Here is a 15,552-nt window from a genome sequence, read left to right as displayed (position 1 = left end):
AATGATTAGAACAAAAGGATATTTGCAATAAATTTACTTTTTCTATTCAAATAGCACATACTGCTTATTAAACACTACTAGAAATAAACAAAAATAGCTCACTGAGGTTAAAGCCCAGTTGAGGGTTCATGTGCCCACCATTGTTTATGTTCCTTTGTAGTTATTAGTACAATGCAGCGTCCATTGGCTGGGATATTCTTTTAGGAAGGTTTTGTGTGTGTGTAATGAAGTAGCAGAAGCCGATCAATGTTTTGTTTTATTTATTGCTTTGAAATACTCATTTTATGTAGCTTGCATCGTCTAGTCTGCTGAAGATTGGCCAGGAGACGGACAAAACTACTACAAGGAACAGAGAATCTGTTTACCTACTACTAGACATGGTAAGTGTTCGTCAGTTTTGTGTTACTAACTTCAGGAACAGGCTCTGCATTGCATAGTTCAGCAAGGGGGGGTTGGGTGTCACCTTGGGTGTTTTAGCTCATGAACCAATGGAAATTATTTTTTATGTCATTCTTCCTGGAATTGTAATGTCAGAAATCAATTTTCTTCATTCCCCTGACACACACACATAATTTTACTGTCATCCTTTGTCACCTAGAATGCTGTATCCACATTGTTTAGGTCGCTTTCATCGTTCACTTAGTACGTACAATATTAAAATGAAATTTCACATTAGAGAGCACTTTTCGGAGTATAAGGGAGAAAATCCCCTCTTCTCTCAGAGGTTTTCCGTTCAGTATGCTGTGTCTTTTGGAAATGACAGAAGTGCTATATGACTGACTGTATATGTAGGAAAGCTAAATGACTAGGAACAGTGAGTTTATACTAGTGTATTTCCCCAACATTTAGAATTTGCGTTATTTCTTTTTGCTGTGCAATATGTGAGTGCTGATGTGGTGCAGACCAGAAGTATCTACATGAAACAGATTATCAGGAGCAGGCAGTAGAAGGTGTTCTGCAAAACCTTGTGTTTCTGGTATTTTTCAGATTGTGCAGGAGTCTCCGTTCCTGACAATGGATCTCTTGGAGTCTTGTTTCCCTTATGTCTTGCTGAGAAATGCATACCATGCCGTCTACAAACAAAGCGTCACATCCTCTGCCTAAATATCTACTTACTGGAGATAAGACATAGCACGCATCTATGTGGCCTCAGTTTTATCTGTAAACTATGGAGCTATTTTACTTTATGGCCTGATGAACAGTTTTGTGGTTTATAAACTTTTTCCATAAAGTTGTATTTCTGATCAGTGGTTTCTTAATATGGTTGTACTACGATATAAGCTTGGTTGATTTTAGGTTGCACATCATGGAAAATCTTTTTCTCATTTCTTCTTTTTTTTTTTTTTTTAAAAAAAACAAACAAAACTTTGGAGCATCATTTATGTTTAAAAAAATACTACTTCTGCTATATGTTTTTTAATATTGATAATGCAAAACAAAAATTGCTTGTTTATTTCCCAGAAGAAAAATGTATTTAGTGATTATTTTAGATAGTGTAGCTTTCATCTGTGTGTAAATTATTTCATATAGGGAGAGTTATAATCTTGTACCTATTGTTCTTATTGAAAACAAATATTGGATGTGCATTTCTGTGAAGTAATTACAGCATTTCTAGTTTTATTTTGAAACATTCACAAATCTACATACTATGACACTATCTAACAAAACGTTATAGGACTGCTTATCCTTCAGGCAGTGATCTTCTCCTGATACTCTTAAACAACAGCAAGTGGTGTTGTTTGTATAAAGCATAGTGGAAATTTTTTTTAAACTAACTTCTGTGGTGCCCTGTTGGCATTAACACTACCATTGTACCCTGCTGTATAATAAACATTCTTACACATTTATCACATGTTGATAAAATGTTAGCCCTTAACCACTTTTTATATGTTTTAAATTTTTGAAATTCAAGTGTACCTTCCATAACATACAATAAACACTAGACTGTATTATCTGTAGGTGAATTATTTTTAATATAAATGTTATCCTAGTATTTTAAGCTTAAACTGTGCTGTTGTGCATTGATTTACATCTCACAGTTCATTAAATATCAATCCTTAGAGCTTTTATGTGAAGACTTCTTTTAATCCTTCACCTTTTGGCTTCTGCTGCGATAGTGAATCTTGTAAAAAGTTGGAAAAAGGAATTAAAAGCGATGTAAAAAGTGTCAGTTTAGTGCCATTATCCTTTAAATCTTAATTTTACATAATGAAGCAAGTACATATAGTACGTAGCGATGCCGGTTGTACCCATAGAAAAAAGTGTATTGTTAAAGTATAAACCTTGAATTAATCATAAAACAGGAGAGTGTTGCTAAAAACCCTAACATCGCACATTACTGAGACAGATGTATAATAGGCCTTTTTTTAATCAGTTGTGCAAATTGGCATGCAGGATAGCATTGGCTCATTTAGCCTGAAAGCTGACCAGATGGTTGTGCTCTTTAATCCACAGCATATAAAAGCGATGTGTTTCTCAACAGGCGCTGGACATTGTATAGAGCCCCTGTTCTTGATGCAACTTCTGTGCATGCTGGTAACTTTTTCTATTATGAAAGAGCTGTTGTGTGCTCAGTTACAATAGCTTCCTCTGTCCAGAGGAAAAAAATGCTGGAATAAAATTGTCCTAAGGAAGTGAGACAGTACATCTATATTTTTCCTAATTATGCATTTTATGTCATAACCATGGAACTGTTTTAAAATTGATAATTTAGTACCATAACGAATAAGCTTGCTCATGACGTAGTTAGATCGAATGCAAGACTTAAGAATTCTATTCTGTAGTGTTTATAATCTAATACATTCAAATGTCTTGATTTTAATTAAGATTTTGATTGTAATGTAGCCTTTTGTGGAAAAATAATGCCTGTTTTCAAGACTGGCTCTTGACAAACTCAAGTTTAAGAAATAACCTATTTTGTGTCTTCAGTCTTTTTAAGTACGAAGCAATTGTAATTGGTCATTTACCTCGGATCCCCGTCAGCTTACCGCTGCTGAGGTGTTACTGAATTAAGCCTAGAAAGTAGGAAATCTCTGGCAAAACAGGTAACGAGGGCACTGCCTCTGCCAGAAGCCTCTTCCGACACAGTCAGAAAACCTTTTAGACTCAGTAGTTTCTGTGGGAGCTGTCACAGGCACTACACAAACCGTTATAAGCTGTCGAACCAAGTTTGTTGGGATAGAAGGTAGAGAAGGAATGCTTCCTCTGGAGCTGGCAACACCGTATCTGCAACTCGGTGAGTTCAACTGTTGACATGGTATATTGAGTCATCTCAGGTGGCCTCTTACGCGTTTCCAGAAGTGTTTGTAATTCCTGGAGTATGAAGCCCAGACGGCTGAGCTAGTCCCATATGAAGCCAGTTTGGATCAAATGTCTGATTCACAGGGAGGGCTCTGCCTCATGTGAGAGAGAGCGTGGAAGAAGAATGTCCTGTTGCTGCCCAGGAAAGTATTTTTATAATTTAAAAAGATGTGTCCATCAAGACAAAAGATTACCATTGAAAACAAGGACTACCTTTACAACTCTTTGCTGTAGCACTTTGTTGCCTAAGATAGGAAAAGGAGTTGGTAACAAACGTGACACTGGGAGGTGCTAGTTTTGATGCATTGGAGAAGGGCATTCTCCTCAGAAAATGTTGAAATGAGTCTGGTGATTTGAGGAAAGATAGGAGCCTTCTTCAGCAGGTCATCATGGGCTTGTATGACTTCAGAGCTTATTCATTCCAGATTCAGGAATTTTTGACCCTAAGTAAATACGCCTTGCCTCTAAACTGTGTTTTTGCCAAAGGTTTTCCTGGCCCTGGGATTGAGCATTGTGATTCACACTGAAGAGTGAACTCTCAGTTACTTACCAGTAACTGTAATAAATTCTGTAAGTTTGGATGTGTCTGAACTAATGCTGTAATGGTTTTCTGGTGAATCTCTCTGTCAAGCTGAACCAAACCCCAAGCCAGGTTTGTATGTGCAGCCAATAACCTGTTGAATCAATATTCTAGGCATAGGCTTCAAATTGTTTTCCTATTCAAATTCAAGCATCTTTTAACTCCATAATACATTTTGGATACTATGGAAGTAATTTATCATAGTCGTATTCACTGCTAAACTTGGCTGATGAGTTAAGGACTGAATGAATACAGGTTTCCATTTCAGTCCTTGTGACCAGCCCTGAAACACCGGCACGGGAGGCTGTGCAAAGCAAGGTGATTTATGACAGCTACACACATCGCGTTTGGCTTCATGGATGAGGACCGCCATTTTCAGTGATGACAAATAACCAGTTTTCAAAAAGGCTAAAGTTCTGGCTATTTTTTTTCTTTTGAAGTACAATTTTTGAATCATTTTTGTGATAAAGGGAAGCCTTCCCTTGAAATGACAAGGTCTTTTACTTGAATTGACCGCTCCTTGTATGCTTTTGCTATTTGTCATGTTATAAAGTCTGTAAATACTTGTACTAACAAATAACAAAATCAAAATGGCCCCCTGACCTCCTGTGTCCAAAACCATATTAATTTGCAACTAGTCATGCTGTTTGTAGTACGACTCGGTCAAAACGACCTGCTTGCTGGATGTAGTGTCAGTGTGTCTTACCCAATTCAGTAATAGGAAATGTTAGTATTAAAATGGGAATGAAAAGCGTATGTTGAGCTTAGTGTAAAGCAAGGGGCTTGGCACAGTTTCTTGCATAGCCTTTCAGGCCATTGCCTTGCTCATGGTAACAGTAAATTTTAAAAGTGCTTTCTCACAAATGACGAAGGTCAACAGTAACAGATCACGCTGACACCTGTGTGAGTAACGTGCAGCTGCAAAGCTAGTACAGCTGCATGTTTAAAACCCTGATGCTTGTAAATCCAGCTCATTGTCTATTAACATGATTCCATAGCTTGTCAGACCTCACCTCAGGTTGCGACCGAAAGATGGGGAAGGCATTGTCACAGGTCACCTGCCAGCTCTCCTGCTCCTGCCCTCCCTGCCCTTGTCCATTAGGCTTTGAGTTTGGCTGAAGTTGAGGTAAACTCGACGGACAGGCAGTGCAAAGAACAGATAACTGGCTTTTGGCAAGAGCAGTATTTCAAAATACAAATTAAGTTCTAATCTTTTTAATAGTAGCAAGGACACAGTGGTGAAGACAATGAAACCATTCCTTGCATGGACACACAGAGGGAAGGGAAGTAAAGCTAAGAATGCACCACCAATTAGTCTTACGCTAATCATGGTGATAAGAGGAGTGAAAAGAAAAGGGAGATAGGAGGGGAGTTGCAAGTGGTGATCACAGAGTGCTCAGAGAAGTTGGGAAAGACGTTGCACAGTGACTTGAGTCCATTTTGTGACTGAAGTCTTATTTGACACTTCATGGGTTAAATCTAGGTTTGTACCTCACAGACGTCAGAACTGCATTTCCAAATTTCAACTGAGGCGTCATCTGTTTTCCACCCAGTACATGAGACAAACTTGTCCAGCTTCAGGATCATTTGTAAATAAAGGATGCTTGAAAGTGTAAAACTTCGAGGTATCTTGGTACAAGCATGTGTTTGCTGAGACCGAGTCAGCGGAACGGTATAGAAGTCTGTCTCTTGCGCCTGTTACAGCGGAAGGCTAGAGATGGTCTGTGATGCTTGGATTTGGTTCTGTTTATGTCTTTAAAGTGGAAGACGTCAGCAACAACATTTAGTGTTACAAGGTCAGATAAGTTCATCTCAGCCGTTTATTGTTTTGGACAGCAAAGCACTTCAAAGGGCTGAAAAGCAGCTCAGAGAACGGGCTGAGCCTCTGAAACTTGCTTTAGAGTTAATTGTATTAGGGAAATAATTGCACCACTGTTTTCATAATGGTTTTTGTTTGCATGCCAAGAAAATGCATGTTGTTTATCTAGTAAAAGCTCAGGGAGAAACCATAGTGACAAGACGGTAATAATGCCTTTGAATTTTATCATATACTAATTGTTGACTAATCAGTGCTGCCACAGGTGCTGGTTGAAAGTGGCCACAACCATTTGCTAAGGGGTGCATGGAATCCACAGCCATTTGGTTTGAAATATGTCTCTTCAGCTGGTGGAAATGGACACCGTCCGGTGGCTTTTGTTGGCTGAGCTGTCACTTAGCACATTTGCAGTAGGTATTGGATGCCTTTCAAGAAGGATCTTGGAGCATTTCAAACCAGTATCAGTCTCGGAGCTTCTCAAAATCCCAGTTACTGGCAGAAGACCCAAGCAGCAACAAGAAGTTGCCTATTGATGTTTTGCAAGCAGGTGATGGGGATGAAGAAGAGGAAGTAAGGACACAGCCTCTGGCATAGCGTTGAGGTGCCTGGACCTCAGCATCTAGGTCTGTGTGGTGTTAAGCACTCGGTGACTCTAGTGTGAACGGGGAGAATTAAAGCCAGCGAATAACCACTGAGGACTGATGTAAAGCCACCGTATACACTGCTCCAATCGGGTGGGACAGGGCTGCGAGAGCGTGGGTAGCTTGCAAAGGCGTTGGAGCTGAAATGCAAAGCAGGCAAAACCCCTGCTGCCTTCTCCCTAAGGGAAGCTACCACTAGAAAATGCTGTGGTATCAGAAAACATCTTCTTCCAAACTTGTAATGGTTCCAGGATGGTGACTGACAGCCCTGCAAACCAAGGACGGGCTCATAGGGAATTCCCTTAGTCCTTAGTGAGCAGGTAAAATACGCAAGCTTGTAAGCTTTTCTAAGTCACAGAACCTCGATCGAGTTTATTCCTGGCCAGCTGAAGTGGCAAATATTTTTGTGTTTGCTTGTGAGCTGTGCTGCTAAAAAAGGATTTGTGTTTCCAATTTTAGTAAGCAAGCCTGTGGCTTTGGGGAGAGGAAAAAAGCAGCATTGTTGGATGAACAGTCTATAAATGGGGGGGCGACGACACATGGACCACCCTAGCCTGAGAAAAGCTTGTTGGGTGGTTGGTTTTATGGATTTTGTGAAAGCAGTACTAGGGGAGGCACAGCAGAATGGCCGCACTTAAAACCTATAAATATTTTCTGGAGAAATGCCACTAGCTTTTTCCCTTGGTATTAGTTGAGCTATGGAAGTTTGTTGGGTAGAGGAGTAAAGCAGCTTTAAAACCATTCATTCTCATTGCTGTCACCCCATTGTTTAACTTTTTAGTAAAAAAAAAAAAAAAAGTATCATCAGGGAACTGGAGGAAGATAAACATGTTAATAACTTCTTTGTGCACGATTTTTGTTCTGCCACAGCTAAAGCTTGTGTAGCATTAAGAACTATGATCTGAAAGTCCCAAAGTTCCCAAACTATCCCCCAAATTGCTTCTTTTTCGGGGGGGAAGGGCGTTGGCATGCCCACTTTGAAGCGGCTGTAAATCACCGATGATAGTGAGTGCTGTGAACTGCTGCAGAGGGCTGAAAGGTCTGGTGAGCCAGGAAGGAGTTCTGGGGAAAAAGGAGATCTTTCGGGGAGTCTGGGCGCGCTTTAGGCTGGGCTGTGGGTTATGTTACTGCACCATGGCTTCACACTTCAGCAACATCATGATTTTTGTGCTTACAGACTGCTAGCTCTTCCTTAATTTGGGGGAATGTTTCTATGCCTGTTTCCGACCTTCGTTACCATCTCTCACAGAAGTAAAAACCAAGTGACAAAACGCGCACGCCTTCGCAAAGTCGCAGCGGCAGCTGCAGCCTCGGCACCCCTGCCCAACTCTAAAGCTTTTTGGTAAATTAGGAATGGGACGAGAAACTGAGTTGTGAAGTTGAAAAAAGGCACCGAGGAGCCACCGGCCTGTGAAGCCCCGGCGGCTGTGCGTGGGCACTGCTGGGGGGGTCTGGCGGAGCATGGGGCGCAGGCCTAAGGCAGCCGGGGGTGTTGGTTAAAAACCTCTGGGCGCCGGTTGGCTTCTTCAGATGAAATTGTGTTTACAGGATGAGGTGGCACGGGTTTTGGTTTTCTTAGAGCATCTGCTGTGCGTGTGGCTCGCAGGCGTGTTAGTGGAAGCTCTCAGGAAAGGCAATGCTTCTTTTCCTAAACTTGCCAAGGGTGCCACAGAGAGCCCTTTGTGATCCCACCAGTAACTGCTAAAAATCATGGTAAAACATGCGCAAACTGTGTTTGGCTTCTATTTATAGGTAATACTCAATCCTAGGGCCTGTCAAACCCCATCGGCTCCCGCTGAAATCAGCGGTGAGCCTGAGTTTCGGCACCTGGCGATACTGGGCCGTTCCTGTAAAACCCAACCGTTTGTGCAGGGCTTATTTTTAGTTGCAGGTGTGATTTGGTGCTTCATTCCGCTGGGTGCTGCTAATAAATCTGGGTAAGCGGGAGCGGAGGCAGGCTTGGGCTGTGCAACTGGAGAGGCTGTAAATCTGAAACAGTAAATTTATGGTTTAACAAAATTAAATTCGGAGTGGTTATGGCCTTCAAGCTAGGCATCTCAAATTATTTCTGCAGGGGCCAGATGAGAAATGCTGCATAATGTATATGGTATTATAGAGCTTTGCAAGGTTTTTTGCCTTAAACACTCCATCTGGAGGCGATTATAACTCGGAGAGGGTTCGGTGGGTTCTGTGGTGTCTCCAGCATGGCCCACGGTGGGAGGGAAGGATGGATTTTTTATTATCTGCATGGTCATCGCAGTAGGGTATAGCGATTTGTCGCATTAGAGTAATGAATTGAATGCATGTTTAAGTTGAACATCTGTACGTAATACTACCGTGGTGGCTGTCGCACAGTCGTAAATACTTGAGCAGTAGCTTAAAAAAGAAGTTGTATGCCGGGAAACGAAGCAGCCGAGCATTCTCCCTGGTGTCCCCTCTGGTGCAGCAGCAGGTCCCCCCCACAGGAGTAAGAACTGCCTTCAGGGCACTAGTTACATCTCAGACAGGGCAGTTAAGTGACTGTAGGTGGTTGTTCTTCATCTTTGCACTGAGGAATTGCTGTATTAACACAGACTGATGAGGAACGGTGGAATTAAATGAAAATAGGGGTACTTTGCTCTGAAATGGAGGCAGATGCTTTCCCAGTCTTAAGTTCATGAGCCTGAGTACTGCCCAACCAGCTGTGTTTTGGGGCTGTGATCAGCTCAGCTCCCTTTTGCTGTTTTATTAATATTTTCCACAATGTAAATTGATTCTGGAAGCATTTAGGCGAACATTGTAGTCTTACAGCACTCGCTGTTACCTGAAGGGTGACCTTTGTGGAACCGGGGATGAAGTCTCTGTTCTTGATGCCTCTGAAAAATAAGCTCTTCTCACATTTCCTGGTGTTAAGTACCTATCTGATGCTTTTGCCTTATTTTCCTATACTTCTGGTGATACATTTGCACAACTGCAAAAACATCCAAGTATCTTCATATGAATTCTTAAATTGAAGCAGAGCTGTATGTATGGTGCTAGGTCAGAAGAAATAATTTTGCTTTTCTGTGTTTTGAAATGTAGAAGCATTGTGCTGAACATGATCGCAGGCTTTAGGCGATTCATTTACAAAGCCAGTATTACAGTGAACATGATATTTAGATTATTTTAAAGATACGGAGCTAAAAATATTAATTATTTATTAATTAATAGATAATTAGGTGCAGTGGTTACAAATTTAGCAGCTACAGGTTAGAGATAGAAAGCATTTATTGCCTCTGAATTTAAGATGTTCTCTCCCAAAGGGAAAGGTGGAAGTTCCATCAGTTGCTTTACTTGACTGTGCCCTTTAACATGTGCTAAACCAAGGGATGAGGAAAGTTGTGAACATTGTAATTCCAACTAAATAAGAAATAATCCGTTGTTTATTTCTTTTCCACTGGAATCTCTTGTGCTCAGATTTGCACGATATATTGCGCTGAAAATGAGCTGGGAGGATTCTGGGGAGGTCCAGACGAGAAATGCTGCATAATGTACGTGGTGTTATAGACCATGTGGTATTATAAAGACACGTTGCGAGGTTCAGGTTTTTCTACTGTACATCCCTTCAGCACAGCTGAGCACCTTGCGAAGCCCCTACTACTTACAATAAACCTGGCTGTGCTTTTCTGCAGCAACACTACTACAATTCCAATGCCCGGGTGGAAAATCAACGTTGCAGGTAGCAAACTGCAGTGTTGAGAAGCTATAAACCCTGACATGGCCACAAAAATATGGGAAAATCACAAGCAGCAAACAAATTCACCCTGCAAAATGAGACTGCTGGGGGGGATGTGTATGAGTGTGTGTCTATGTCAATAGACTGAAAGCTCGTAATAGGCAATATCAAACAGAACTGCTATTGGCATACTTTTGTCTTTGAAATGTGTGTTAATTGGTGTATAAAGATAAAGCAGCATATTTCCCTAGCCATACTGTTAATTTTACCAGTAACACAGGATGCAAAACACTGGGTGAATAGATCGGGTTTATTGGGTGGGTTGGGTTTGGTTTTTTTTTTTTTTGCTGGACTTCAAGATGACAGGTAACGTGGGCAAATACTAACATGAAAAAATTTATTCGAGGAGGCACGCGCACCCTGAGAGCACGGGACAGTTAATAATGAGCTGTCTAATAAAAGTAGCCCCCAAAATTACAAGTCTGAAAGACTGCATTAAAAGAGCCTTTTCTTCTTCCTCCCCACTTCCAAGTCATCCATGGAGAAGCTTGAAAGATTATTAAAATAAGTTAATAGTCCCCTGTGTTTTGTCTACCTGAGTGAGCTGAAAAAAGACCCTGGCTGGAACAGGAAATGTACAATAAATCCCATTTTTATGACTCTGTAAGTCAATGATTTTATGGTTTTAGTAACAGCTGTGTAAGAAGTATTTTAGGGCTTTGGTTTTGGTGAGTTTCTCCGTTGTTTTTGGTTTGTGGGTTTGTGTTTTTTTAAGGCAGTGTATATAAACAAATTAAATTGTATGTAATCCTGAGATTGCTACAGCAAGGTTCAGGAAAGCAAAAACCTGTTCTGAAGAAGTATTTTTATCTCAGCTAGTTTTCTTCTTGGGAACAGCCTGAACAGATATGGTCATGCTTTTAGTTTTTGTCATCTGCAACGGGCAGGAGCAGACGGTAAGACATGGTATGTGGCTGATGCAGAGCAGCACTGGGGCAGCCTGGAGCCCCTGGGAAGTGCACGGAGCAGGCGCAGGGCGGGCTGGCATGTCCTCTGGGCACCGCCGCAGCTCGCAGGTCTTGAGGGTCTCGCAGAAGGTGCAAACAGAAAGGGGAAAGGTGACTTAGAGTAACATCACCTAGAGCCTACAGCCTAACGCAAGGTGTTCCCTGCGGTGCCTATGGCATTTATGGTATCTAAAATATAAGCGTGCCATGCGGCGTGGGCCCTTCGTCATCAGGGTAGTCGTTAGGGCAGGAAGAATGCCACACTTCTTCTGCGTTTTTTTCCCCGATGTCTAATTTTCCCTTTCAGAATTTCACCTCTTCCTTGTTCGTTTTAGACACATACTCATTTCTCAACAGGTCGTAACAGACTATGGAATTCTATACATCCACAGTATCTACCTAATATCATTCCGCTTAGAAATGTAAATACAGATGTGTTGCTCTGTTGAACTCTGCCCCAAGCCAGAACCCAGGTTGAGCTGGGCTCTCGTCCTCCCTGGGCCTCCTCTGGCCCATAAACACCCCCTGCCTCCCAGGGGAAAGCTGCTGGGATGTACAGATGGGGACGTTTCTAATACCTGAAGAGAGACTGTAGCACTTGAGAACAGAACCGATGCCAACAGATGCGCTCAGGAGCACTTTGGCTACAACCCCTTTGCCTTGGCCAAACCCGTACGCAATTCTTACTGTTGCAACAGCGGCTTTGAACGTCAATTTTATTTTTAATAAGGTGATATTTCTGTTCGGTAATGCAGTTCTTCCAGCTTAAACTTAAAATAGGTGTGTTTCTGTATTTTAAGCCATGAAGTCTTGCTAACATACAGTTCTAACAGCTGGGCTGGATGTTGGAGCCCCTCAGAAAGCTTCTTAAGTGTATTGCTGACTCCCATGAGAGAAAAACAAGGTAAGGGGTGTGGGGGGAGGAATAGAACCTATGTAAGAAAAAACAACAATGAAGGAATAAATGAACACCAGCCATCTGGAAGCAGTACCTTCCTCGGCTTCCTTCGGGGAAGGTGCAGGAACAAAGCCCGCAGTCCCTTCCCATGCTCCTTGCAGCCCTCCTCGTGCTGCTCTGTCTCTGTACCCAAATGAAGCCACTCGGCCACCCCCAGGGGCGTTATCCAGCCACCTCCTGCTGAAATCCATCCTTGCCCCACCACAAGGCCACTGAGTTGTTGTTTGTTTTGTTTGGTTTTTGGGTTGTTTTTTTTTTAAATTGGGTTATAAATGAGTAACTGAGGGCAGTTTGGCCCCAGGCTGCATTTGGCTCCATTGTGGGTTACCGTGATTCTTGTGGGGCATAATAACAATAATAAACTTCCTCTGTAATTTTCATATGAGCTACTCCAGGGGCAAATCCTCGCCTTGGGCTTCAGCCCCACCAAGGTTTGTTTATTCTAGGAAATGACTTTGTGTGATACTATGGGCTATATTATTATTCTTTAAATTTATAGGTCTGTACAGACCCCTCCCCCTCCCCCCAAGGACTCATAGGCAAGCAGCGCTGACCCCAGGCTGCTGCCTGGGCTCACTGTTCCTAAGGAATTCCTGCTAGTCATACATGACATCAAGCTGATATAATGATAATACAATAATTTGGCTAACCCCTTCTGGAGCTGTGCAGGATTAGGAATGAGATTATTGTCACCACCCACTCCCAAAGGTTTAACACTGCTGATGCAAGCTGTAGAAAAAGATTTTTGTTTGCTTCTGAAATCTTAAGAGGGTGGCAGGAGAGAAGGGGATGAAACGCCCGGCGGCACTGCGGTGGCCCCCAAAGTAAAAGCCGTTTCCTTGCCGAACCTTTTTGACTGTATTGGAGCTTTGGGTTAAAATCCATGCATGGTTTGTGCAGTTGTCTGAAAAATGTGTCCCCTCAGGGCCAGGTGGTGCAAGAGCGGCCAGCCTGGGGAGGGGGGAGCAAACCCCTTCCCCCCCTCCCAGCACAGTTGTCCCTCTGCAAAATGGGGTGGTGGTGGAGGTGGGGTGGTTTTCACCTCTCTTATACCATATTTTGAGACTGGTGGTATTACGTATTTTAGTTTCAACTGGCGGTTTCAGTGTTTTGCAGCAACTGCATGTGAAGGCTGAGAGCAGGTTGTTACTTTGCTCTTTTCCTCCAGCCATTTTATTTTCCCTCTAGTGTAACCTCTCTGCATGCAGGGCAAAGCACTGCGACTGCACTTTGATAGCACAAACCCACAGCCCTCCTTTTCGTTGTCCTTTACCAGCCTCCTCTCCTGTTTAAAAAGGTGTCGAGGCTGGCTGTGGTGCGGCTGTGTAACAGAAAATAACAGACATCGGGGTACAGATACTTAGTAAAAACCTCAGTGTTTCAGGTCAGTAACCAGGTTGCTTTTGCCAAGTTTCAACCAGAGGTGAATTTTTGCCACCAGGTGTAAGCTGATTTATACTAGCAGCACTAAGAGGTAATTAAATCTGCCAGCCACTGCCCATCCCGCTGGCAGAGCCGGTCCTCGCCTGGGGAACTGGTGCTGGCTGCCTCCCCCAGTGCAACGGCACGAGGGGCTTGCCAGCGGAGCGGGGCGGTGGGCGATGCTCTGCCAGCTAAATGCACAGGAGGTACCTTCATACTGACAGCGGAAGATTTAAAGTCAGACCTCACGGGGATGTGCTTGTGAGTTTGTGGGGATGTCAGCATCTGCTGTACTGAGAAAGTTATCTGCGGTGTTTTTACGGTTTAAAAAAGTGCAAGCTTATTTCATGTAGATCATTATTTGGGATTAAAAAATTAAACTTGTTTAATTGGTAGCCTTATAGCATGCATAGGAACAGTCAGCCTATCGGTGCATTTTCCTGCTAAAGCACAGGAAATGTTTTTAAAGCTGTCCTGTGTAATTACCAATTCTAAACCAGATTGACAGACTGGAAGTGATCTGAAAAATAATTTTCAGAAATAAAATAGAGATACAAGAAAATTTCATGTTGAAGGGGGAAAATAAGAACGAGAGTTCATTCTTGTTGCTGGTTCCCTTGCATGGCTCGGGCCCATCTCGCTTGACCCGGGTACCCCGGGATGCATCACTCCCACATCCATTGTCGCTGCCAGGCAAGGTCCTGCAGAGAAAGCCAGCATATTCGGTTCCCGACCAGCTGGGGAAGGTTTTTATTACAACACCTACTTTTGAAACATGTATTTGACGCTGCAAGAGGGAATTCAAGCCTCAGATCTTGCTGTGGCTAAATTTGAGGAGCTGAAAGGGTGAGTCAAAGCAGATCTCTCCTTAGTTCTCCCTGTAGAGGCAGGAGCTGCCCTCTGCCTCCGCCACGGCCGCTCTGCCGGCCCGGCAGCTGGCTCTGGGGCACGGGCAGCCTGGCTGGGGCTCCGGGGCACGGGCAGCCCAGCCCGGCTGGCGGCTCCAGCGGCTGGCAGGTGCACATGCGTGTGGATGTTTCTACTCGTCTCTGAGCCCCAAAGTTTCTTCTGGGAGTGCAGGGAGCAATTCGGTCCTTGAGATCAGCACCAGCCTGCAGAGGAGGGCAGACACAAGGCCGAGCGCTGGCGCAGAGGTGCTGGAACATCCACTGCTGGCCTTAACTGCAGCTCCCAGTTTGCTGGGCGTGTGCCTTCACTGGAGTCAACGGGACTTTTGCAGCCCAGCAAAAGGGATCAAGATTTCATGCGCAGTGATAAAGTTAAAAAATGCAAAAAGCCTTTCCAGGCTTAGGACCCCATGTTTCTGAGGCTGTATCTGTGGCTGCTTTCACAACCCCTCCCTGGTTTTGATCCGGCTTCTGCGTCCCGGCTGCTGGGAGCTGTGCTCCTGCTCACAGGAGGCAGCGTGGTGGGAAACCCACTGACACCACCATAAAACCCAACCAGACACACAATCGAGAGGCTGCTCCGTGCCCTCATGCCTGGGAAGAACTTAATAAATGTCAGTTCGTTTAGGTCGGGGCTCTTTTTTCTGTTGAAGTCGGGACACCCTTTGTCATGCCACTGCTGTGTGCATTACTTAAACATCTAGGAACCACTTAAGCATGAATATATTTTGGGGTTTTTTTTAGAAAAAAAAAAAACCAAAACACAACAAACTTTCTGAAAAGTAAGCACGACCTGCAGCCCGGCTGCCTGTTTCAAGCCTCCCACCGTGACGACCGGCCGTCCTCCGCGAAGGGTCGCCCACCGCCGCTCCCCGCCGTGCGCGGCCCCGGGCACCCCCCCGGGGTCCGGAGCGTGTCTGCGGGGCGGGGGCGGCTCGGTGCGCTGCGCTCGGCATCCCCCCCCCGGGGGCGGCAGGGACGCGCGGTGCTCGCACGCAGAGGGGACCCTCTCCCCTCCCGGGGCGGAGCGGGCCGCTCCCGGGCTGCGCCCCGCGGCCGCCTTTGTTCGGGGCCGAGCGGCGGGGCGGAGCGGGACCGGGGAGGCGGCCCCGCCGAGCGGGGCGGCGCGGAGGGGCCCGGGCGGCAGGGGCGGCCCCGCGGAGCGGCCCGGCCCGGCGGGGGGCGCGGAGGGGCCGGGCGGCGGGCGGGGCCCCGGGGCAGCGCGG

The 15,552-nt window shown here is 44.5% G+C and overlaps 1 protein-coding gene across 4 annotated transcripts in view; it reads left to right on the top strand.

Annotated features, from left to right (window-relative positions):
* NCKAP1 (NCK associated protein 1) overlaps positions 1 to 1,949 on the top strand; it is a 61,154-nt gene extending 59,205 nt beyond the window's left edge. For all 4 annotated transcript variants that reach the window (XM_056348919.1, XM_056348922.1, XM_056348920.1 and 1 more), the window contains 2 exons: positions 291 to 380; positions 988 to 1,949. In XM_056348919.1, coding sequence (XP_056204894.1) covers positions 291 to 380; positions 988 to 1,104 — 207 coding nt within the window. In that variant the 3' untranslated portion in view covers positions 1,105 to 1,949. The remainder of the gene's footprint in view (positions 1 to 290; positions 381 to 987) is intronic.
* Positions 1,950 to 15,552: the final 13,603 nt, after the last annotated feature.

This window comes from Falco biarmicus, chromosome 8 (assembly GCF_023638135.1).
Source record: "Falco biarmicus isolate bFalBia1 chromosome 8, bFalBia1.pri, whole genome shotgun sequence".
Classification (NCBI taxonomy): domain Eukaryota; kingdom Metazoa; phylum Chordata; class Aves; order Falconiformes; family Falconidae; genus Falco; species Falco biarmicus.
The sequence above is the reverse complement of the archived record's forward strand: the minus strand, read 5'-3'. Positions and strand labels throughout refer to the sequence as shown.